The 26,449-nt window shown below is 36.3% G+C and overlaps 2 protein-coding genes across 2 annotated transcripts in view; one reads left to right on the forward strand and one right to left on the reverse strand.

Annotated features, from left to right (window-relative positions):
* SLC24A5 (solute carrier family 24 member 5) overlaps positions 1-18,684 on the forward strand; it is a 35,161-nt gene extending 16,477 nt beyond the window's left edge. The window contains exons 3-9 of the mRNA XM_007479912.3: positions 8,065-8,148; positions 8,256-8,359; positions 8,721-8,821; positions 12,576-12,850; positions 16,158-16,364; positions 17,784-17,885; positions 18,362-18,684. Coding sequence (XP_007479974.2) covers positions 8,065-8,148; positions 8,256-8,359; positions 8,721-8,821; positions 12,576-12,850; positions 16,158-16,364; positions 17,784-17,885; positions 18,362-18,684 — 1,196 coding nt within the window. The remainder of the gene's footprint in view (positions 1-8,064; positions 8,149-8,255; positions 8,360-8,720; positions 8,822-12,575; positions 12,851-16,157; positions 16,365-17,783; positions 17,886-18,361) is intronic.
* The window catches only part of MYEF2 (myelin expression factor 2), a 38,561-nt gene continuing 29,137 nt past the window's right edge, over positions 17,026-26,449 (reverse strand). Inside the window, exon 17 of the mRNA XM_056810158.1 lies at positions 17,026-19,462. Within this exon, the coding sequence (XP_056666136.1) occupies positions 19,299-19,462 (164 nt within the window). The 3' untranslated portion in view covers positions 17,026-19,298. The remainder of the gene's footprint in view (positions 19,463-26,449) is intronic.

A 26,449-nucleotide genomic window follows, 5' to 3' on the forward strand; every position in this document is an offset into this window, starting at 1 on the left:
TTTGTCTGTGATACGATCTTTTATTTTTATAATGTATACACTTGGAATTGAGGCACATGGTGACAAGATGTTGGTCTGAAACTTAATTTTTTGCAGACTTCATTCTAGCAGTAATTTTGTTGGAATAGTATTTCCCCAAGTAATTTATGTTTGGGGATTTAGTTACATACTATTGTGTTTTATTCATTCTGAGTCTTATTCTGTTGATCTATTTCTCTTTTTAAAACCAGCACCAAATTTTTCCCCTGCTTAATTTTCACTCTATTTTAATTGACAGTTTTGCATCTAAATATATTTTTTATGATATTTTGTAATCTATACTCTCTCTCCCTCCCATCCTTTCCCACTCCCTGAGAAGGCAGGTAATATAATATAGATTGTACATATATTATCATGTAATACCTATTTCCCTGATTGTCCTGTTGTGAAAAAAAGGCATATGTTGCTTACATTAGAGAGAAGTTTATGGAGAAAATAAACAATAGTATGTCTCATTTTGTATTCAGGCTTCACTGTTCCATCTATCCTGGTGGATATCCCTTTTTTTTTTGGTCATAAGTCTTTTGGAGCTGTCCTAGATTTTTGTCTTGATGATTATACTTAAGTCTTTCACAGTTGAGCATTATATATTGTTGTTGTTACTATGTACAGTGTTCTCCTAGTTCTGCTCACTTCGCTCTGCATCTGTTCATATAAATCTTTCCAGATTTGTGTGTATATGTGATCATTTTGTCATTTTTTATGGTATTATTCCACAACTTGTTCAATCATTCCCCAATTGATGGGCATCTCCTCAGTTTCCAGTTCTTGCCACCACAAAAAGAACTGTTATGATTATTTTTGTACAGGTAGCATCTTCTGCCCTATTTTTAATCTATTTGGGATATAGGTCTAGCAATGGTATTGCTATGTCAAAGGGTATGCATAGTTTTGTGGCCTTTTGGACAACCAAATCGTTTTAATGATTGCTGCTTCAAAGTACCATTTGAGATCCAACAGCATAGCATAGTGGTTAGAGTACTGGGCCTGGAGACCTCAGTTCAGATCCATCCTTAGATACGTAATAGTTGTGTAACCTTGAACAAGTCACTTAATGGCTACTTACCTCAGTTTCCTCATCTGTAAAATCAGGATAATAGCACCTACTTCACATGATTATTGTTAAGATTAAATCAGAAAAAAAATCTGTAAAAGCACTTAGCCCAGCATCCAGTACATAGTAGAAGCTATATAAAAATATTAGCTATCATTAATATTATAAGTAAGTACTACTTGGCCTTCATCCTTTAGGGTTATGTGTTTTTTGGGGGAGAGTTGTTCAATGAAGAAAGTCCTTCAATAAATTCAGATTGAACTCTGCTCTACAGTTCATAGTTTTTGAGAGGCTTTTGGTGCATTGAGTGAATAAGTAAATTACAAAGGGACATAGACAGCACTTGAGTCCATTACACTAAAGCTGGTGACATGATTTAATATTAGATGGACATATGACCTCAAAGATGAAAGCCACAACCATTTATGGTTTTGAAAAATCTGGACATGCCTAGCAAATAAAATTAAATAAGCTTTTCCATACACAAAGTAAAACTGAGAGGAATTCCAGGGAAATGTCAATCTATTATATACAGCTTGATTTTCCTTTGAAGAATATAATAAATTCAACATATGATTTTCAAAGTTGTCCCTGCCTATCGTTTTCCTTCTGTTTCTTCTGTTTTCTTTCTCACATTTTAAAATACTGCCAAAGCCCTCTTTTCTTTTTCTTTTATTTTGAGTAATCCAATGATGAGTCCTCTCCTATTTCCCAAACTATTTTCCTACAAACAGGAAAAAAAAAGAAAATCTTTGTTACAAATATGCACATGAAAGCCAAACAACTTATTATATTGGTTATATCCAAAAATATATGTCCCATTTTGCACCTCAATTTCATCTTTTCTGAGTTAGGATCGCTCATGCCTTTTCAGACTTGATACTCCTCTGGATTTGTCTATAAATTCTCCAAAGAGGATCTCCTTGATATATTGAAGAAAGGTCTTTCTCCAGTTCTTTTAATATTTTGTGGATACTGGTGTAATGTTCAGACCAGACATCTGTTCTCCCTCCAGCCCTAGCAGTTCTTGATGCCTTTTATGACATTGTTCATAGTATAGAATAATGCCAACTCTTTAGGCACCACAGTGAAGAGGGTGAGAGGCTGGACTTAGAGAAAGGAAGACCAGACTTTCAGATTCAGCCTCAGGAACTTTCTAGTGGTGTGACCCATGATAAGTCATTTAAATCCCTCTTAGTTTGGTTTCCTCATCTGTAAAATGGGGATGCAGAATAGTACCTACCTCCTGAGGTTGCTATAAAGATTAAATGAGGTAACATATTTGCACACCTTGAAGTACTATATAAATGTTTATTATTCTTAACCTGGTATTCAGAGGGTTCCCTAACATGTTTCTTATTCTTACTGTTCAGCTACATAGATACATAGATACTGTTCAGCCATATATACCAGTCAAACTGGATTCTTCATTATTCCCTTCAGCATGGAATTTCTTTCCCCAAGTCTATGCTCTCAAAAATCTATTCATTGAGGGCCCTTAATCTGGGTCCTGACTGTATCGGCATTTTCTCAGCTTTATAACAGCATAGTTATCTTTTGCAGAAGTCTTTCTCTTTTCATTTCCAGGTTTGGCTTTGGATCTGAACAAATGGAAAGGCTGAAAAAATTTATCTGAAGAGATATACTTAGAGCTCTAATCTTCTTACGACTTAAACTAATGAAATTACAATTTCATTATGAATTTCAAGTATGAAAATGTATCCCTCTATACTTGACATGGATGAAAATGAAAATTGAAAATGGGAATGAAAAGTACTGAGAGCCACTTGAAGGAATATACTCATATACTCATTTTGCTCATTTGCCCATTTAAACGTTTTTTTTTTCCTTTTTTAATATTGGAGATAAATCTATTTTTTAATTTTATTTAATTGTCATGCAAAAACCCTTTCAAATTGTTCATTGTTATAAGAGCATTGTTGGTCATACCTAACCAAAACCACAAAATAAAACCCTAAATACACTGATTTGAAAGACAACTCCAACAGTTCTTTCTCTGGAGGTGGATAGTTTTCCCTGTCATAAGTCTTTCAGGATTGTCCCAGATCATTGCACTACTGAGAGTAGCCAAGTTTTCACAGACAATTCTTGTTAAATATTGCTATTATTGCAAATAATGTTCTCCCAATTCTGCTTATTTCACTCTGCATCAGTTCCCACAGATCTTTCCAGCTCTCTCTGAAATCATCCTGTTCATCATTCCTTATAGTACAACAGTATTCCGTCACCAACACACACCACAATTTGTTCAGCCATTCCCCAAATGATGGACATCTCCTCAATTTCTAATTCTTTGCCTGCTTTGCTGCTTTGCAAATTGCTTTGCTGCTATAAATAGAAAAATAATTTTAAAAGAAAAATAATAGTTTAATATATTAAAAATAATAGCTAAATACATTGTTTGGAAGAATGGATATATATACTTCTCAATGTCGCTTAATCAAATAGATTAATAATTTGCTTTTAATAATCAGTTGAATTTAGCACCCTTTATGAGGAAACAACCATTTATTGTTTTAATATTAAGTACTAGCTCACACAGTTTGCTCTTGACTACACTGAACTAGACATGATATAGTTGAGATGTTTACATGACCTGGTTGAAGTAGAATATCCACAACATTGATATTTTAATCATTCAAATCATAAATTTGGAGTTAGAAATGATCTTGCAAATCATCTGGTACAAGCCCTCAATTATAGATGAGAGAGTAAACAAGAGGTTTAAGTGCCTCTTCCCATTGGTAGTAAGTATGAGAAATGGGATTTGAACCCAACTCTTTTGACTCCAAATCCAAAACATTTTTCCCTGTCTCAAAAGATCAAAGGAGCAAAGGTTGGATCACGCAGTGAAATGAGGATTCGTTTTCTGGGCAGCTAGCACAAGACATTCAAGGAAATTTGGGCGAGAATCTGAAGATGTGTTTGAGGTCCAGAAGGATCAGGATAAAATCTAAAGGGAAAACAGGAAAATAGGGTCCAAGACCATGCAAGAGTTCAAGAAACTTGCTTTGTCAAAGCCTTCATTACAGTTTGGGTCACTCGACAGAGGGAGTGTTTTGGATTTCCTTAGGGTAACCTCCTCCTCCCTCATGAGAACATCTGTAAAATGGGAGTAATAGTAGCACCCATTTCCCAGAGTTACTGGGAGGATAGAAAGGAATCTGTAAAGGACTTTGCAAAACTCATGGCCCTACTTTATATGTGTATGTACACAGATATACATACTATATATTGTATAATATACTATATGTGTAGAATACATATAATATAATATACTATTTATAATATATAATTATAATATATTATTCTATTTTATACTATATGTTGCTATCATCATTATTAACCTGTTTACAGCTTCTAGGCAGCACTTGGATCTCTGGGTAAATGAAAATAACATTTGTTTTTCTTTTGCAACTTCAGATAGAGAAACCAAATTAAAATATTAGTTAATCTCTGGAGTAAATCCCTGATTTGAGGAAAAGAGAAGAGTGACCTATTAATCAAAATGAATAAATTATCAACTGATTAATTCTAGAAATAGTTTTGTCGTGACTCTTTATGATCCTATTTTGGGTTTTCTTGGCAAAAATACTGGAGTTGGTTTTCCATTTCCTTCTCCACTTCATTTTACAGATGTGGAAACTGAGGCAAACAGGGTCAAGTGAGTTCTTTAGGGTCACACAAGTGAATTGAACTCTGGTCTGCCTGACTCAGGCCTGGCACTTTAGCCACTGCTTTACCTCATTACCCAGAAATAGTTTTAAAGATCTATTTTATAGGAGGCAGCTGGGTGGCTCAGTGGATCAAGAGCCAGAGATAGGAGGTCCTGGGTTCAAATCTGGCCTCAGACACTTCTCAGTTGTGTGACCCTGGGCAAGTCACTTAACCTCCATTGCCTATCCCTTACCACTCTTCTGCCTTGGAACCCATACACAGTATTGATTCTAAGATGGAAGGGAAGGGTTTGAGACAAACAAACAAAGATCTATTTTGTAGATACTTGCTAGTCTTGGTAGCCAAGGGGAGAATTACCTACTCTTCTGTCTTCATGCACTTTTGTCACTCAGGACATTAAGTAGAGAACTTTGGAGTGGGGAAGACCTTGGTTCCAGTCCAGTCTTTGACACTCAGAGGACATGGACCAGTCACGATCTCCCCCTGTTCCAGGCAATTGTCCAAGTCTGTGAGTTACAGATGTGTTGCTAAAATATAATGACAGAAGTCCTACCAATAACAGAATGAGCGGTGATAGAGGAGCAATGATGTTTGTGATTAGCATTGAATTGTGTTCTTTTGGGTAACATTTCTATGTGAGATCGTTCCCCTCCCAAGGGCAGGCTGAAATGGCCTCCTCCACTAGCCCAAACTATCCAACCGGCCTGGGACCTTTTGTCGTCCAAGATCTTAAAAAAAGGATTCAAGGCAGGGAAGATCAGCCGTGTTGAACGTTGACCCATTGGGAAGCAAGGTAGGCTGGCCATGAGGCTGGGCTGGGGGCATGCCAGCATCTTCCTGATTTAGACAGACTCACCTGTCCCTGATGAAATGAGGCAGGAGCTGAGGTCCCTACGCCTGCCTTCATTTTTGAACTATCCACAATGGGGATTGCCATGGAAGGTCCAAAGGATGAACTGGCAGACCAGTCAGAAAGAGGCCTGGCAGACCTGGGACGTAAAACCCCAGCAACAGCTGGCAGAACACCAGGACTCTGTTCCTCAGCCTGCCAGCCCTGGACAAATGGATAATCTGATCATATTCATTCCTGAGCACCCCCAACCCCTAGAGCCTGGGACTCCCCACCCCTCTCAGGGACATCCAATGAAGCTAATCCAAGTAGCTCCCCTTCCCCAGAGACAACCAATAGAGGACCCAAGCTGTATTACTCCTGAATCCCCCAATCCTGTAAGATCTCATGATTCCCCCACCCACAGGGGACTCCCCAGCCAATTCTCTTGGCATCGGGCTCCCCTTGTCTCTTCCCTCCATTATCCCTGCCCCCACCCCCTTTTGTCTTATTTGACAGATGAAAAAACTGAGTGACTCCATAGCCATCTACTGGCATTGGGCTCCCCCTTTGCCACTCTTCTCCTCCATTCCTCCTCCTTGCCCCCTAATGGATGGGACCCCCCCAGCCAATTCTACTGGCATTGGGCTCCCCCTTGCCACTTCATCCCTCTTTCCCCCCTTCCTCCCTTCATAAAAGCTTTGCTGCATTACCTTACTCTGGTCTCCTTGTCTCTTGGGTTGAACCCCTATTGGATTGATAAGGACCCGCTTTCCTTTCTAGGAGAAAGTCAAGGGTCACTTGTGGTCTTTTCACTTGGGAGACTGGAGAAAGATTCATTCTTTGTTAATGGGCTTGTATGCCTCCATGAATAACCAGTTCTCAGGGAAATGGCCTTGTAGTCATTGGTTAAAATCCAGATATTTCAGTTGGTAGAAAATACTCTGGTCTGGGAGTTGGGCCCTCAGGCCTAGGACAGACGTGTCCTTTTTGGGCAAAAGAGGATCAAAGATGGCAGATTCGAGACTGGGACCTCAAAGGCTGTAGCAGTCCACACCTATCTAGGGACAAGGGAAACAGAATGTAAAGGTTGTCTTAGAAGAGAGCATGCTCAGTCTTGGGCATGGCTGGGAAAGCCTCTGACCCCAGCTTCCCCCAGGTTAGGCGGGAAAACAGGTTTCTTTGTGTTCACCTGTTCACCTTGGCCTCTGGCCAAGCTCCATCTTTAATTCCTTTCCTTATCTACCTCCCCCACCTGGGACCTGGCTTTTGGCCAGGCACTCTCTTTTCTCTATCATGTCTCCGACCTGTGTGGTATTGTGGATCTCAGGATGGATCATGCCTCTGCAACATCCTAAAGATCGGGGTTATGCTGTGGCCCTATTATAATCAATAAGGCCTGGTTTCTGACTCATTTCTGCCACCTCATATCTATAACTTGGCTCCACCACACCCCTCGGGGTATCCGAAACTTCTATCCTTTTTCTATCTTTCTACCTTGTGGCTTCTCGCTGGCTGAGAAAGCCGCAAAGGCCATTCCAGATTCTTTTTTCACATAAGGAAAAGTACTTTATGTAGATGCTCTCATTTGTCTTCACAACAACCCTATGAAATAGCTTTTATTCTTATTTGGCAAATGAAAAAACAGAGGTTCACAGAGATTACAGGGTTGTAGAACTAGCATGGAGTCCATATGGGCCTTAAATCTATATATTCTGACTCTTCAGTAGACAACAAGTTCGCCCTACTACGCAGCCTCCTCTAACATCAGATTCTAACCGGTCCCCTCTCTCTTCCTGTCTTTCTGCAATATTCAACTGATTGCCTCAAAACCATAAACTTCACATTAGTATATTTGAAGATCTTTGAAACCTTTTCCCACATAACAGCCCTGGAAAGGTAGTCAGTGCATGACTGTTATTTCCATTTTACAAATTAGAAAATAGGCTTCAGAGATTGGAAGCAACTTGCACAGTCAATAACCACAAGGGGTGAGACTCAAATCTAGGTCTCATAATTCCAACTCCAATGGCCATTAGACCAGTTCTTAACCCAAAATAGATTTCAGAGGGGTCTGTGAACTTGGGTGAGAAAAAAACATTACATCTCTATTTTCACTAACCTCTACCTCAAATCTAGCATTTCTCTGAATTATAAAAAAATTCTGTGAAACAGTCCATGGGCTTTATCCTAATACCAAAAAGGGTCCATGACAGCAAACATGGTTATGAATGTCTGCATTAGATTATTCTAAAATAAAGCCCTATTTCTTCCCTTTTCATTAGTCTCTGAATTCCATTTTAAATTTATTCAATAATTAATAAATTCTTTCGTGATACTTTAGGGAAGTATTTTTTCTGAAAGCATTTCTTTTTGATACGAAGTCACAGCCGTCTTGTTTCTTTGACACTATGAAAGTAACAATCATTTCATATGTCTTCAGGCCTTGGGATGTCTCAGGATGTTGCAGGAGCAACTTTTATGGCAGCAGGCAGTTCAGCCCCTGAACTAGTTACTGCTTTTCTAGGTAAATCCAGTCTGTCTTACCTCGTTGATACAAATAAATTGTTTGGGTTTGGATCTTTGTTTGTTTTTCAAAGTCAGCTACTAACTCGATGACTGTATTGCTCCCAGGGGTTTTTGTCACCAAGGGAGATATCGGAATTAGCACCATCCTTGGATCTGCAATTTATAACCTCCTCGGCATCTGTGCAGCTTGTGGGCTGCTTTCTAATGTGGTATGTAAGGAAACTCTTAATAATAGCACAATTGAACATCTTTTCAAATGAAGAAATAATAAACGTTTTATGATGTAGGACAAAGTCACAAAACTCATTTAGCGAGTCCAATCAAATTTATTACTTAGAGATAAAAGAACACATCAAGTAACCCACCAAACGCTTTAGTCCGATTTGTGAAAATGTGGATAGCAAAATATTTTTTTCTTTACAAGTCCTATATGGGAATAATTTTCTCAATTACAAAATGCTAAAGGTAACATATAACTACAAATATAGAAAGCATTAAAAAAATAGAATGATGAAAAAAGTCACATTATCATAATGGAAACAGTAAATTAATTATTTTTTTCCTTTACAGGTTTCAAAGCTATCTTGTTGGCCCATGTTTAGAGATTGTGTGGCATACGCAATCAGCATAGCAGCTGTTTTTGGCATAATATTTGACAATCAAGTTTATTGGTAAGATGACAAAAACCACCAAAAGTTATGGTCCAGGGAGTTAGTGGAGATCCTGCCAAAAGAAAAAGAAATAGACATTTCTTTAAGCTGGAATATTATTCTCCATACTGCCTTTCCACATTCTGTGCCAGCGAGGGATGCTAGTTCTATTCCACCCCTTGGCTTGTCTCACCGCTGTCTTCTTGACCCATTGTAGTGGCTGAGGGAGCTGTTCTCTCCGTTTTATATCCTGTCACTTCCTGGAAGTCTATTATTTAGGGACGCAGGAAAAGTAAGACGAGGCCTGTGGCAAATGGTCAGGCAGTTTTCCCAGCTGTATGGTTCCTATGCTATAGGTTCACTAGTCTATAGTCTGAACCTGTGATTTTGTTGGTAAAGGAAACTCCTGACACCTATATTCAGGTCTGCCCCTTAACTGCAATTTAGTTGCCTAGAACAGTGATAAATCCATGGGCCACTCGCCTTCACAACACTGCTGGACTGGGGGGAGGGGGGGAGAATACTTAACAAAATAAATAAAAGACAATAAACTTAGATATTACATTTTTAAATTAAGTTATTGTATGGATTAATGGTTCCTGTTTCTATTTTAATTTGATACCACTGGCCTAGAGCACTGAGAACTTAACTTGCCCAGGGTCAGACTAGACATCATGGTTTTAGAGGCAGGATTTGAACTCAGGCCTTCCTGACTTTGGGACTATCTACTATACCAAAATTCCTCTCCATTTTCATAACCTAAGACTCCAGCTGAACAGTGATAAATGTGAAGGAATGTGTGGAAGGATCTGCAGGGAGAAAAAAGTGGAAATTCTGAATCTTCATAGAATTCCCCTAGACTATCCTCTTTAGCAGCTTTTCCCATCTAGGCAAAAATGTTCTGGTTTGTTTTTGATAGAGAATAGCTTTCCCAGCAACCTCTATTGGGAATATGGAGAAGTAGAACTCTCTTATGGAGGCGAAGATCCATTCATTTGTTTTTTGCTGAATATCTCTTATGTACTAAAATATACTGTGCTAATTGTCAGGCAGGATATGTGGACAGGTCACAATCTTGAGTTATAGCATAGCAGAAAGAAGTGTATGAATGGGATGCTCTCAATCACAGGCTTTCCCCAGAAACTATTTTTTAGTACTCTGCCTGTTTGATAGTATTTGTTTCTGGGAGACACAACTGAGAAGGAAAAAAACATCCTTCGACCTGACATGTTAAATGCACCTTTCAATGGTATAGAAAATTGTAAGTTGCCTGGACACATGGCTGTTTTAAAGTGGCTTAATGTGCAATAAATCCATTGACTTTAAAATTAATTTCAAATTCAATTTCAAGTCTCTAGGTCAATATAATTAGAAATTAATATTTTTAATGAAGGAATAAGAATATCAAAAGAAAACAGTGGATTCTAATGCCAATGGTACATTTTGGAGATTCCTTGAAGCATGTTGTAATAGAGATGGCAGTGGTCTTAGAGGAAGCTGTTCAAATCTCTCCTCACACACCTCTTAGCTTTGAGATCCTGTGTCACTTCTCTATGCCTCAGTTTCCTCTTTGGCAAAAGGATAGGATTGGATTCTGTAGCCTCCAAAATCTCTTATTGCCCTAAATCTGTGATCTCATGAACTATGAGAAAGTAGAGGAACTTCGTGTGTTCAGTAACTTTATAATTTGGTCATTAATTGGCAATTTTTTAATTGACTTTCAGATTGTGGAATTGAAGAGGATTTAGAACACACAAACTATCATAAACACCAAGATCTACTACTTCTACATTATAGGATCTTTCTCTTTTCCCTTGTGCATGAAGTTCTGTTAAAATCACAACCAAAATATTTGTATAACTTTCTTATTCCCCAAATTGCCATTAGTCAGCACAGCACTTAAACAATATTTGAAACAAATCCTAATTCAGTAGAACAGCCTGACATTTCATATATATACATATATATTAATATATGTAATGAAATTATTTTAAAGCTTTATATTGATATATCCTGCCAATGATTCAATGCAAAAAAAAATCTTGCTCTATCATAAGTTTTGGTATTTAAATAGTTTTAAGCTTCCAAGGTCATTTTAATGTTTTAAATTTGAAATAAATCACTGGCAGAAGAAGTTTTGAATATCTGGAATTTTTCCTTCAAAATTTGAAAAGGAAAATAACTCCCTAAGGTATTAATAAACAAGTTTAAGCACTATCTTTATCCTAATTAAATGTAATCAAGGAAGTAAGTGAGAAATGAATATACCTCAACATTTAAGGCATCTCTTTTCTCTCTCTAATCTGCCCCCTTTTCTCTACACTCTGGTTTCATTAGTCCTTTGGGTTTAATTATCATCTCTAAGCAGATGGCTCACATATCTATATACACTAGATCTTAGAAGTCTTAGGACAGTTTTAAGCTAGTCAGAGTTCTAGTCCTACATCCTCAACTGCCTACTGGACATCTCGAAATAAGTCCTGTAGGCATCTAAAAATCAGCATGTTCAAAAGAACTCATCCCCCACCCCCACCGCCCCAATCCGCTCTTGTCATCATTTTTCTAATCTTCTGGGTTACAAATTAACCTCAGCATTATCCTCAATTCCTAATGCTACCTCATTCCATATGTCAACTTAATTGCCCCATCCTGCAATTTCTATCTTCACAATGTGTCATATTTGGTCTCTTCTGTCTACTCAGAGCCACCGTCTTAGTTCAGTCCTTTCAACTCTCATCTAGACAAAATATCACCACAATTTCTTAAGTCCTTCTGCCTCAAGCCCATGCCCTCTCTAAACTATTCTCCACACTGTTGCCAGTGATTTTACTGACATGTAGATCTGAGTATGTGACTCCCTTATTTAATAAACTGAGTAGCTTACTATTGCCTCTAGGATAAAATATAAACTCCTTTGGTTTTTTTTTTAAACCCTTCACAATCTTATCCCATTTTTCCCCCAAGTTTAATTGTACATTATTCCCCTAAATCTACTCTCTGGGCTAACCACTACGCGCTTCTGTCTTACACAAAGCACACACCACTTCACATCTCTACCATCCATTACTCATTCCAGGTATGCACCCCCTCCTCGCTTCCTTCAAGATACAATTTAAGCACTGCCTTCTTTTTTTTTAATTATTATTATTTTTTTAATTTAAAACCCTTACCTTCTGTCTTGGAACCAATATTCTGTATTGGTTCCAAGGCAGAAGAGTGGTAAGGGTTAGGCAATAGGGGTGAAGTGACTTGCCCAGGGTCACACAGCTGGGAAGTGTTTGAGGTCAGATTTGAACCTAGGACCTCCCGTCTGTAGGCCTGGATCTCAATCCACTGAGCTACCCAGCTGCCCCCTAAGCACTACCTTCTATAAAGAAACCTTTTGGGATTTTCCTAATGTCAGGATTTTTAATCCCTATCTTGCATTTATTTTCTATATATTTACATCTAAATATGGTCTGAGTTACCTCCCCAATCTTCTTGAAAGTATGAATTGTTTCCTTTTTTTTTTGTTTTGTATTTCTAATATCTAACACAGTGCTTGACTCAACAAGTGTTTATTAAATGTTCATGGATTGAGCAGTTTTCCCTAATTAATTACTATTTGTGTGACATAAACACATCTTCATTGAAATAGATTTACAGATATTACTATGTTGTCCTTACATAAGAAACACAATTTTAAAACAAACTAAAAATTAATGGGTTATTTCTTGAATGTCCATTATATCTTTAAGTAATGCAAAAATAAGTCATGACTTTCCTTGTTTCATAGGTATGAAGGAGCTGTGCTGATTTTGATATATGGAGTGTATGTTTTGGTGCTATGTTTTGACATTAAAATTAATCAATATATTATGAAGAAATGCAGTCCCTGTTGTACCTGTTTGGCTAAAGCCATTGAAGGACAAGCCGAAGAGCCACTGATGGGGTGGGAAGATCGTCCACTCATCCGTCGACAATCAAGAACTGATAGTGGAATTTTTCATGAAGACTCGGATTACTCACAGTTGTCTACGAGTTTACAAGGATTTAATGAAGTTTCTGAAGGTAAGAGGTACCTTCCCACCCTCCTCTAATCTTACTACCCTATTAACTCCATAAGCTTATACAGAATATGATTTCAAAATGTAAACTGAACAGGCCTTTTATTTTTTCATTCACATAAAATGACCAAGTTCATTCAGTAGATTTTTGTTGGTAATGTATAACCCTAATGGAACAAAATTGGTTACCCAAAGAACCATTAGAGTGTGTTCTTTCTATAGAATACATAAATATGAATAATTGCTACATTCCTCTAGAGTCATCTTTGGAACTACTTATTGAGCCAGTAGACAGAGATGAATTAAAAGCTGAATACAATTGGGATGAAGACTGATCTCTTATGCTGTGGGGACTATAAATATAAATAAGACATCCCTGAGTAGAGATGACAAATACACAGATTAATTCCAAGATGAAAACTAGTTTAAAAGAAGGGATATAAAATGTAATGCAAATTCAGAGATCATATTTTTGCTTGGGAATCTTGGAAGACTTAAGGAAAGAAGTGTCATTTGATTTGGGTAGTAAAGGACTGGGGATAAAGGCTGTGAGATGGTTAAGGACTGAGAAAGGTACTCAAGTTAAGAGAAAGGAATGAGTAGACTTAGAGGTGGGAAAGAGGGAAGTGTGTTCATAGATTAGAGAACAACCTAGTTTGAGTGGTGTGCAGCATACATGAAAGCAAAGACTTAAAAAAATAAGATTTGCATATGATATCAGAACAAGGAGGGAGGGCCCCTTATTCTTAGATGGAGGTCAGCCTTAATTTTGTAGGCCAGGGGAATTCATTAGAGATTTGTGAACAGGTCAGTGATATGATCGATACTGTGCTTAAAATGGAGTAGAGGATGAAGACCAATTAGGGGGCTACTACAAATAGTACAAAAGCCCAAAGTAATGAAGGCCTGAATTAAAATGCCATAATTGGTAAAGGAAATGAGTCAATCACAAAGATATTTCATAGGTTTATGGGTAGAATCAGCAGAACCTGGCCAAATGAATGGGTGTGAGAGGCAAGAGATGAGGAGGTTTTTATTTTAAGTCATTTATGTATGAGTTTAAGAATTAAGAACTAGATTCCAAGTTTAATGAAAAAAAATTGGTGAAAAATGAAAATAACATATATAAAACCTATAAAATGCTTCAAATTAAGTTTTTACATGTGTACATCATTATCATAGCAATACTAAAATCTAGGTTAAAAAAAAAAACAAAATAGGAGAAAGTCCCTCCAAAATAATATTTTTGGTTCTGGGATTATCAACAGCTTCAATTATTCTGAATTCCAAGAGATCTTATATTGTTTTATGTTTCAATACAAATAAAGCACCCCAATGCACTCCTTTGTGGAGAATAAAGTATAAATTTCTGTCTTACTGAAATAAGCAGGATATAGATAAAGGCCATTCACTATAGTGGCATTGACTGGCTAATTCATGTAGAACTTAATCATTTTGAAAACTAATTAAAATAGCTGTGTTGTTTTTTTTTAAGGGGGGAGGGAAAGACTTGAGATTTTCTTTGGTGGGAAAATTCACTTTGGCAATATAGATTGGAAACTTCTCTAAATTAGAAGAATTGTTTGCCTGCAGTACTGAAAAGAAAAGTGATTTTGTTCTTGGTCATAGAGCCAGTATTTCTTGGGGGATGGGGGGGTTGGAATTGAATCTATGTCTCCATAACTAGCCACCTATCCATTAAATCAGAGATGTCAAACACATAAGCCCACAACAATCTCATGTGCCCTGAACCAGATAAAAATGTAATTGGGAAATATTTAATAAAAATAAAACACATTAAGATAAGCATTACGGTTTATTTTTTTTTTAAACCCTTACCTTCCATCTTAAAATCAATACTAGGCATTGGTTCCAAGGCAGAAGAGTGGCAAGGGTTAGACAATGGGGGTCAAATGATTTGCCCAGGGTCACATAGCTAGGAAGTATCTGAGGTCAAATTTGAACCCAGGACCTCCCATTTCTGGGCCTGTCTCTCAATCCACTGAGCCACCCAGCTGCCCCCAAGCATTATGTTTTAAAACAAAGCCAATATGCAGATAGCAAGAATCCTTTTATATGATTTAGAGACTCCTATTTCTATTTTGAGTCTGACACCACTGAATTAGGTTATTCTGTCTCTCTTGTCAGGGCACTGAGATCCTTATGATGATTTTTTTAAAGTACATCATAATTAAAATTGGTCCTAATAGATGTATACACATGGTTGCAAATATCAAACAACTTTCATTTTTAGTTCCGGAACAATTAACACTATCTTCCACAGACTTAAAGAAACTAATTCTTTTGAGTAACATTTAGTTTACAAATTAACATAAGACATGAATTACTTCTTGTCTTCTTAAGGTTATCTCTTAGAATTAATCAATTATCAAAAACAATGGAGATGACTGTGAAGGTAAATACAAAAATCCTATTCTATTTGCCTTTAGACTGTAATATGACTTAACTTATTTAAAAGCCCAAGTTTTACTTGGGTTATTAAAATTAGGCCATCAGATGCTATGTCACAAATCACTAGCTTTGAAGTTAAAAAATTCAATTTGGAATCTTGGTTCTTTCACTTCCTACTTATGTAACATGAGTTAAGTTCTCATCCTTTAGAATCTTGCTCTATTCATTAATACAACACAGCAACTGAACTACATTATCTCTGAGGTCCCTTTCAACTCTAGAACCTCTTGTTCTATGTGCATGCAACCCAGTGTTATGCTAGATGGTAGAAGGAAACCTATTCCAAGAAAAAAAAATGATTACAGAAAATTCACATATTTGTGAGTTGACTAACTACATAACTTCCTTTTATTATCATTCCCAATAGTAGTCAGATGGCTCAGTAGACAGAGTCAGGCCTCAGATACTTCCTAGCTGGGCAAGTTACTTAACAACAAATGCCTACCCCTTACTGTTCTTCTGCTTGGGACCAATACTACTGAGTCTAAGTCAGGAGGTAAGAATGTAAAAAAAAATAAATCTTTCTCTCTCTCTCTCTCTCTCTCTCTCTCTCTATTTATATATATATATATATATATATATATATAAATATATATAGTGAGTTCCCTGACATGTTTCAGAGGATAAAAGACCAGAGAAGAGAACAAGTCTGTAATGTTTTGTCTTCCACTGTAAAAGTTCATTTGTGCCCAAATTATTAGTAACTTAGTATTCAAATATTGAATGTGTTCTGTCCCAATGTTTTAATTTAATTACAGCAATATGGTTTTCTTAATGTACATTTCAAATTTTAACTGACTGATGAAATATACATCATTCTAACTTTTCCTTTGTAACAGATCCTCCAAGTGTTTTCAGCATGCCTGAGGCTGACTTGAAAAGAATTTTTTGGGTTCTAACCTTGCCCATTATTACATTACTTTTTCTAACAATCCCAGACTGCAGAAGAAAGTTTTGGAAAAACTGCTTCATGATAACCTTTTTCATGGCTGCAGTATGGATTTCCGCATTTACTTATGTTCTTGTTTGGATGGTCACAATAACTGGTATGTATCCCGAGTATGCAATTCAGGTGTAAAGGTAGATCTGGAAGAGACCTTATAAATCTCCCCTCAATTTACAGCTGAGAACATTGAGATCCAGAATTTTTAGATTAGTTTATGTGCCTGTTAAGTTTTAGCTACACTTAAGATAAGAACAAAGATTTTATGTTTATTAAAGATGTTTAGCAAAGTGTTTACTACTTTAGCAAGGATAAAATTTAATGCTATGACTTAACAATGCCATTATCTAAGTTTATGAACTATATTGCCACGTTACTCTAACAGTCTGTAGAATTCCATCCTGTGGGCCCATTTTAGTATATAGTCTGTTACTCCAGTAACTCAGTTCCCTCAGAGAAGATCCAAAGCAAACTCTCTACACTGAATTCCTTTTTACACTGACTATTATTAAGGAAAGGGCAGTGCATTGGGAAGTGTTATCTTTTTCATTCAATATGTAGTGCCTGGACCAATGTGTTAATTCACAGAAGAAATTTTAGAATCAATCAATTATGTTATATCAGTCTTCAATCTCACAAACAAGAATTAAGAGTAGCTTCACCAAAATATAAAATGAATATGTAAGAAGATGGAATGAAAAATGAGTGAATATTAACAAACTGATTCCAACATAAGCATATGAGCTTCCAATAAACAAACTACATTTCTAGTTAAACTGTTTTAATTGGCATCATACACAAGAAAAAATTGGTTCTAAAGCAAGTTTTCATTCAAAGTAACACAAAAGAAGCAATTCTTACATTAACTACTTCCCTCTGGTTTCTTTCCTAGAACTATTACATTTCTGAAAAACTAACAATCAGCTGACATCAAAATTTACAGGAATATAAAAAAAATTTGGACCTCGTATTAGGAAGACTTTAATAGAGCCCTATTTCTTCTCTGTGGGGAACGAGTTCACATGCTTTCCCAGAGTGCATTACTATAGAGTTCATTATTTAACGTGACTTTTTTTAAACTCATATTTTTAATTATTTGTATAGCTCAAAAATAGCTGTCAAGAATGCTTGACTAAAACTATGATACCAAAATGATCTAAACAAAAAAAAAAAAGTGGTCTCCTTAGTATGTTTATTTTTAAAGCTAGAGCCCCTGATTAAAATAAAGGTCTCTAATAATGAATGCCATCCACAACTTCTGTCAGGGCACAAGCAAAGTGAATCACTCAGTAGTAGAATTTCAGCTGATAAATATCCTTAACAGTACCACCTAAAGGTCCATAAAATTTCCAAACTCTCTGTTAAACAGAACTGCTGAAAATATGACTGAGCACAAATTGGTATTGTAACCTAAATAGCTTTATCCAGGGAAAAAAAGCTTCTTTACAAAATAGTTAATGAACAAATTGATGTCTAAAATCATCATGAGTTTTGTCACTTAATCAGTATTTTGTCACTATAGGAGAAACACTGGATATTCCAGATACAGTAATGGGCCTTACATTATTAGCAGCAGGAACAAGCATACCAGACACTGTTGCAAGCGTGTTGGTTGCGAGAAAAGGTAAGAACTGGTTCAGGTTTTTATGCCCATTCCTTAAGCTGGCTCATATGCACAGGGAAAAGACATTTGTAAAAATAATTCAATTCCTCAATATACTTCACTGACAAAGTAAATTAAGAAGAAAAAAAGTGACAATTTTAGCAGCTTAAGTTCACTAAACCTGAACTGTAAAGAATTAAATTCACCTGAAAAATGTACTTAAAGCTTAAGTATGTTAAATTAAAATTAAAAACAAGTAATCTACATATTCTAAGAAAATTATTTAATAAATAAAATTACTATTTGATAAATAAATGTTAATTCTTTAAATATTAACTAAAAACAAATGAGCAAATACAAATTCAGTAAGAATTCTGCTCTAAAACAAGTTTTCCAAAACAGAAAAAAAGGATCCAGTGTAACTGATGAAGCAGCTTATTAATAAAACATTACTTAATGTGCACATTTCAAAAACATGCTCTTTTTTTCTTTTGCAGGTAGAGGTGATATGGCTATGTCTAATATTGTAGGATCCAATGTGTTTGATATGTTGTGTTTGGGTGTTCCGTGGTTTATTCAAACAGCATTCACAAATACATCAGCTCCTGTCAAGGTTAACAGCAGTGGATTGACTTACACGGCTATTTCTCTCATTCTTTCCGTTGTTTTTCTTTTTCTAGCTATTCACTTGAATGGCTGGATGCTAGACAAGAAGTTGGGGGTAGTTTGTCTAGTAATATACTTGGTGCTTGCTACATTATCAGTTCTATATGAACTTGGAATTATAGGAAACAATAAAATAAGGGGCTGTGGAGACTGATCTTTACTAGTGTTATAGAGGTAAAATGACCTATTTGGGCCAGAGGTGTAAGGGAATGGGGGGTAGGGAGCAGTAAAGATTCATTTCATTTAATTGAATAAAAAACATCCCAAACTCCCTTTAGGCTGTAAAACTTATTTACAATAATTCTGAACTATGGCAAAAAACTAATTTTAAACAAACAAAATCACAACCTAATTTATCTGAGCCCTTTCTTTTCAAGTTAAAGTATGACTACATTGCATATAGAAAACTGAAGTTCTGGAAAAACATCTATTTTTTACCTTACAATAAAGTAGGTACAAGCTGGGGAAATCTGAACACTAAACAAATCCCACTATGCAGTACTGAAAGTAACAATGGGGAAATGGCTTATCTCATTAAAAACAGTATAATCATTCATTTAAACTGAATGACCAGTCACTGTCTTTAAAAACTAAAACTCAAGTTTGTTAGCAAGAATTACAGTATATTTTAACACTATACTGTTAAAGGCTGGTAAGGATTTAAGTTCATTTTTACAGCTTCTTTAAGCATACAATGTTACTAAAATGACTTTTTACTAAGATAGAGAAGCTAAATATGTGTAGGAATGTTCTGAATGTAGTTTGAAATTATGCATTACGATCCAGGCGTACGTCAATTTCTCTGCCACTGATTTTTATGCCATTCATAATTCTACAGGCCTTTTCAGCTGATTCTGGTGAGTCAAATCTGACTGTTCCACAGCCTTTTGACTTTCCGTTCTCCATTTTTATTTCAGCAAACATTACATGACCTGTAAAAGCAAAATCACACAATTACTAGAGTCAATTTGAAAGGGCGTTATTTCATTTATATACGGTTTGAATATCATTATAAGTAAATTAAATACATTTAACACTAATGGCTTTTTTTTAAAACCCTTACCTTTCATCTTGGAATCAATACTGTGTATTGGTTCCAAGGCGGAAGAATGGTAAGGACTAGGCAACAGGGGTGAAGTGACTTGCCCAGGGTCACACAGCTGGGAAGTGTCTGAGGCCAGATTTGAACCTAGGACCTCCCATCTCTCAACCTACTGAGCTACCCAGCTACCCCAACACTAATGGTTTTTAAACAATAGTCTAAGGAAGAATTATTCAGAGAACGTTTTATATTTAAAACAAAGATTCTTCACCTGAGGTTGGGAATTTTAAATAACAATTCTGAAACTATTTCAGAATAATTGGTTTCCTTTGTAACCCTATGTATTTTTATGAATTTAAAAATATTATTATGAGAAGAGTCCATAGGTTTCATCACTGCCAAAGGGACCCATGATGGGGGAAAAAAAAGCGAAGAACTCCTATTTAAAATAAGGTGAAACATTTATAAAATTAGACATATATATTGCTAAACAATACACAATTAGGAATCTGTTTGGGGCTTAGGTGGTCTACATTTATAGTTTTTATATTAAGCCTCTTAAAAAGCCTTTGTAGGTAAATTTCTTTTAAAAATCAGATTGCACAGCAATTTATTAGATAGAATTCCACCAAAGACCACTAGAGCAGAAAATATATTTAAACAAACATATTGTTGGATTAAATTCTCTCCTGTATGTTATCTTCAAATTCTACTCTACTTAATTTGAAATAACAGCACAGAAACATAATCATTCTCGGGCTGCTATTGGCATTAATAGGAGGTACCACAGAAATAGCACATAGCCTGAAAATGAATAATGAGAGAAAAATATGAGAGAGAGAGACAGAAAGAGAGAGAGGGGAGGGAGGGAGGGAGGGAGAGGGAGAGGGGGAGAGAGAGAGAGAGAGAGAGAGAGAGAGAGAGAGAGAGAGAGAGAGAGAGAGAGAGAGAGAGAGAGAGAGAGAGAGAGAGAGAGAGAGAGAGAGAGAGAGAGAGAGAGAGAGAGAGAGAGAGAGAGAGAGAGAGAGAGAGAGAGAGAGAGAGAGAGAGAGAGAGAGAGAGAGAGAGATTTTTCTTCCACCCTGGGCCAACTCCTGAACATTCAGAGACAAAAGAAGTAATTGCTGAGGCCCTTCATAGAGAAAATACAGAAAATTAAGTTATTAAATTTTTTTAAAGGATTTTAATTTGTAACTATTTACCATGATTTATTTCTTCCCTTCTAGTAACGAAATCTTCCATGTTCAAATTTCAAAAATATACATTAAAATGACAGGGTCTGAAAAGTTTATTTTCCAGGTCACCAAAGACTAATTAGTAACTAAATTAGAGAGCAAGACATTCTCTCTAATTATTAGCTATGTAACATGCTGAAATGACAAGTCTTGTCCATTCCAAATTATGTGATACTTTGTTATTCCTAAAAACTGACTTGTTCAAACTTTATTTTCAAAGGTCTATAAAGATCTTTTTCTTTTAATTCTTTAATCATGATATAAACAATGTAGTATCCTGGGTCATTCATTCTCTTTTTCTTGAGTCTAACACTTTTTGCTCTCCTTTGTTTCAATTAGCAGTCAGAAACTTGTCTCTTCCACATGTCTACACTCTACTAATAAAGTGGTATGAGAAAACATGCCACATTCAGTCAGACCTAGAGTCAAAGTCTAGTAAATGTAGTTTTCAACTCAAGACAGATCATATTCAGAAAGTGCTTTTGGAACATGGGCATCGAAGAACATAATTTCCCATAGAAATAATTTTATAAATAGTAGGCCACTAAATCAGTAAGCATTAATTAAGCATCTATCATGGAAATATACAAGACTGGGGCCTTGAAGAGAGATGATTTGTTCAAAACTTTATTATAAAATAAAGGTGATAGGGTAGACTTGGGAGTAATCTACATAGGAATAATAACTGAATCCATGGAAGCTGACAAGAAAGCTAAGAAAAAATTATAGTGAAAAAAGAAGGCATACAACAGAGGACTGGAATACTACACTACATAGATGGGGCAATTGAGGAAAGGATATGGATAATGAACCTCCAAAGGAGAAACAGAAGAATTAGTGCAACAGGTAGAAAGAAAACCATTATAGAACAGTGTTTTTTAAAAAAATGAAGTTTGAGAAAGTAGTTAGAAGGAGGCTGCTCAACAGTGTCAAATACTTGCAAAAAGGTCAAGATGGATGAGAACTGAGAAAAAGAACAATAAAGATATTGTTGGCCTTTCAGAAAAAGCAATGTCTATTAAGTGGTGGACTGAGAAATGAGTGGGAGAAGACGAAGCAGAAGCAGTAAACATAGACAATTTTTCTATTAGTTTGGCTGTGAAAAAGAGGTGAAATATAGGATGACAGGTTGAGAGATGACATGGTAAAGTGAAGGTTGTTTTTTTTTTAAAGAATGAGGGAGGTATGGGTTACGTTTTACGGTTTTAAGGAAGTAGTCAATGGTTAATGAGAAGTTGAAAAGATCCTGAACCCCAGAACCTTGGGAATGGCAGTGCCCACTGTAAGGATGATATTAGAAAATAAGGATTATTTTATTAGTTTAGAGACAAGAAGTAGAGTGACTAGCTTGAGAAAGATCTGGAGTTTGAAGCAGAGCTGAGAGAGCATATTGATTTCAGATGTGACAGTTATAACCATTTTTCTATGTCAATTACTCTCTCGGGTACTTGGCAGACACACACTCAGAGACTTTCTCTCAGGGCTGGAGGAGGTAACATCTTTGCCTCTCTCTGTCTGAGGGAAGGACCTGAATGAGCTCAGTGTTTTCCTTTCCCAACTTGGGAAACACTATCGAATATCTATTGCAGTTTTTATACATTGGTTTATATCTGAGAAGGCCAAAGAAAAACCTAGTCTTTGGTTTGGACTTAATAGACTCAGAGTCCTAAGTTGATTCTTGTTGAGACTCAACCAGCTAGCCTTTGCTATTTTATACTTTGAAGGCAAAGTTAAGAAGTATAAGGATAATTAATGGTAGTTTTTATTTAGATAGTATAAATTTGGATTTAGTCATATCAGGGAGGATTGGTGTAACCTGTGAAACACAGGAGAAGCGGTTCCTTGCAGAACCAGGGACTTATTTGGGTGTATTTAGAATCGCTTAGAATTAGAAATCCTTTGTTTATCCTTATATATTTCAATAAATAGTTTATTTTTATAACTCGCCATTTATTTTTTACAGTTTGGCAAGCTACATAGGGAAAAGAACCTAATAATCTGATTTAAGGGTCCACCAAACTATAAGACTTGCTCAACTTCCAGAGCAATCATTGTGCAGTGGAGGCCTAACCCTCATCACCACCAGCAACATAGGCTAACCAACTGCCACCAACAGGTAGACAGGAACAAGATCCCTATGAATGCTAACACCATCCCCTCCTTCCCCATCATCTCATTCCCTCATGTCCATCAGCTGGGGAAAGCAAACTTTTGTGGAGAAGGGGCCAGTCAGCTCTACCAATGAACACACACAGGGCACACAAACTAACCTAGCTAAAGCAGCACGCTATTATGAGGTAGAATTAAGAATTTGGAGTTAGAGAATGTATCAGAACCTAAAGAATCCTCTGTATTCCAGCATGCTCCCAAGGCTGGGTATGTTCCATTCTTTCCCACCTTCCTTATTTTGCATATGCTATGTTCTCTATTTGGTTGTTCTTGTCATTTAGCCTATTTCCACCTGTAAAATCCTTAAATGTCACATCCTTCCCCTAAGGAGGCTTCTCTGACACACACCAGCAACTTGGATTTTGTACTAGTTATTTTTCTATCATTTACTCCATATTAGTTCATAAACTTCAAGAAGGTAACTAATAGAATCAACTATAACACTCCCTAATGCCTCAAATATATACTGCGAGGGCAAATGTTCTTGTGCTGATATTTGATAAGAAATATTAATATTTTTAAAAGTGCTTGTTTTGCTTTTATCCAAAAGAAGGAAGAAAATGTTTAAGTTTTTATTAAGCCATCTGTACCCCAACCAAATTGTAGATCTTGATACCATCTAAGGGGATGTCAATTCAAGCTTCATACTGATACTCTCTCAAATATCCTAAACACATAATTCTGCAAATTATTAGTTTCCCATGACCCATTTCTTTAGTCCACCACAACTATTTACACAGATAGTCATATCCTTTATTTTGCCACCATTCACAAGTGTTCCACATCCAGATTTATTAAATTTAAATTCTATTATCTGATCATAATCTGTTGTAATTCTACCTCTCCCTTGACCTTGCAGTTCCAAACCCTGTCCTTTGTTCTCAACACAATTTCCAATCTCTCCTCACCTCAGGTCTTTCCTAAGCCATTACTCCTACAGTTGCTACACATTCTTTTTTTTACCTTGAACCCTTGGTAAACCATTTCATTGCTAAAATGACTTCTCGCAAGACTTTTGCCCCTTTGTCCTACTGAAGTTCTTAACCCTATTAAATTCCCAGTTTTGCATTTCTCCCTCTCTACATTGCCTTCAAGCCCTGTTGAATGAAGCTGGAGAAAATTATGAAACCATGCTAACCAAATTTACTACAAATTTAAGTTGAATAGGCAATCCTCTACCTCCCTAACTGATTTCACTAACCCACTCCCCAAAGTGGCTTTTCTAACACTTTCCATACCTCCTTAAAACTTCTCAAACTTTCTTTCCTGTCTCAGCTGAAAACACTGCTTCATATTTCTCTGAAAAATTGAGACAATTTGCAGAGTTCCCTCATCCTTTTATCTTGCATTACTCAGATATCTTCTGGGACTATCTTCTCCTTACCCATTTTGCATGAAGAGATGGCCTTCATGAGAAGGCCAATCTCTCAACATATACAAATCATCCCACTTAATGCTACTTTCTTCAGTAGACTGACTCTATTACCTTACTGCCTCCTTAATCTTCAAACCCTGCCTGTTAGCTGTTATCCATGTTTCCTTCATTCCCCCAAAACCTTCAACTCATCCGTCCATCTCCACTATTGTCATGTATCTCTCCTCATTTTCTTGGGTAAATTCCTTGAGAAAGTGCTCTATTAAGAAAGTGCTAATCTTGACTGGATGCTATAATAGGTTCCTATACTTCCTTTCCTCTCACTTGCTTCTAAACTCTAGTTTCTCCTCATCATTCAACAGAAACTACTTTTCACCAAACTTCCTAGTGATCTCAATTGCTAAATTTAATGGCCTTTTCTCATTCTTCTCTATCCCTCTTGGCTTCTCTACAGCCTTTGACATGATTCATCACCCTTTCCTTGGCATTCCCTTCTAAGTTTTCTTGATACTGCTCTTTCCTTCTACCTATCTCCTCAGTTTCCTTTGATGGTTCTTCATCCAGATCACACCCACTATCCATAGGTGTTTCCCAAGGCTCTATCTTGAGCCTTGTTCTTTCTCTATACTATTTCACCTGGTGATCTAATCAGCTGTAATGATTTCAGTGATCATTTCTATGCAAATGAGACATCTAAAACTCCACATGCCCAAAACTGAACTCATTGTCTTTCCTCCAAAATCTTCTCTCTTCCTAACTTCTCCATTATTATAAAGAGTACCACTATTTTCCTAGACTAGTGTGGGTTTACAATCTACGGGTCACCCCTGACTCCTTTATTACTCTAAACCCATATCTAATTAGTTGTCAAGTCTTATCATCTCTCCTTTTGAAACATTTCTTATATTCCTCTCTTCTGACACTTCAACCACCCTGATATTGTCCCTTATCACCTCATTTGGGGACAATTAAAATAGTCTGCTAATTGCTCCCTGCCTCAAGTTTCTCCCTATGCCATTCTATCTTCCATTCACTTTCATAAGGATCAAGTCCAATAATATCATCCCACCTATTTAATAAACTCCAATGGCTTCCATTACTTGTAAGATCAAATACAAAATCTTTTTACTTTAAAGGCCCTTTTCACCTTTCTACTCTTATTATGCCATACTCTTGATTCAGTGACACTAACTTCCTTGTTGTTCATTCCTTGCATGTGACATTCCATCTTTTGATACCAAGCTTTTTCATGGCTGTGGCCCCTATGCCTGAAACTTTTTTCCTTTCCATCTTTATTTCCTAGTTTCTCTAGATTCTTTTAAGTACTACCTTGTAAAAGAAACTTTTTTCCAGGCCTCCTTAATTTTAGTGCCTTCCTTCTGAAACTACTCAGTTTTAAAGACACATATATATTATATATATAAAATATTTATGCATATATATTTACATAGGTATTTTTTCCTTTTCTTGTACATATAATTGTATGTATTTCTCCTTGATGAGACTATGAACTCCTTGAGAATAAGTACTGCTTTTCTTGCCATTTCTATGACCCCAGTATTTAGCATAGTGCCTAGTACATAGCAAGAGCTTAATAAGTGCTAGATGACTGACTGAAAAATGAGAGGCAGGGAGATTTGTGAGGTTATTCTAACAGTTTAAGTAATAAATACTAAAAAAATGGTGGCAATGGAAATGGAGAAGCAAGTTACTGAAACATTGCAAAGGACTTGGCAAATGATCAAACTTAAAAAGTTGAGAGTAAAGAAAGAATTATAGAGAATCATAAGATATATAAACTGTTGATCAGAAGAATGGTAACCATGAACAGAAATAAGGAAGTCAAGAAGAACATATTTCAACCTATGTCTATGGGGAAGGGTATGGGAGTTGAGTTCTATTTGGAAAATTTGAGGTTAAGGTATAGAAGTATCCAGAAAGCATTAAGAAATACCAACATACAAACAGATGCTGGAAATAAATGAAATACACACAAATAGGTCTGTAGCACAGAAAAAGGGTCAGGGCGAGAAAACTGGATGAATAGTTCATTTATTTGTAAAAAGCATACGTGGTATCATAGAAGTAAGTAAAGAAA

This window comes from Monodelphis domestica, chromosome 1 (assembly GCF_027887165.1).
Source record: "Monodelphis domestica isolate mMonDom1 chromosome 1, mMonDom1.pri, whole genome shotgun sequence".
Classification (NCBI taxonomy): Eukaryota; Metazoa; Chordata; class Mammalia; order Didelphimorphia; family Didelphidae; genus Monodelphis; species Monodelphis domestica.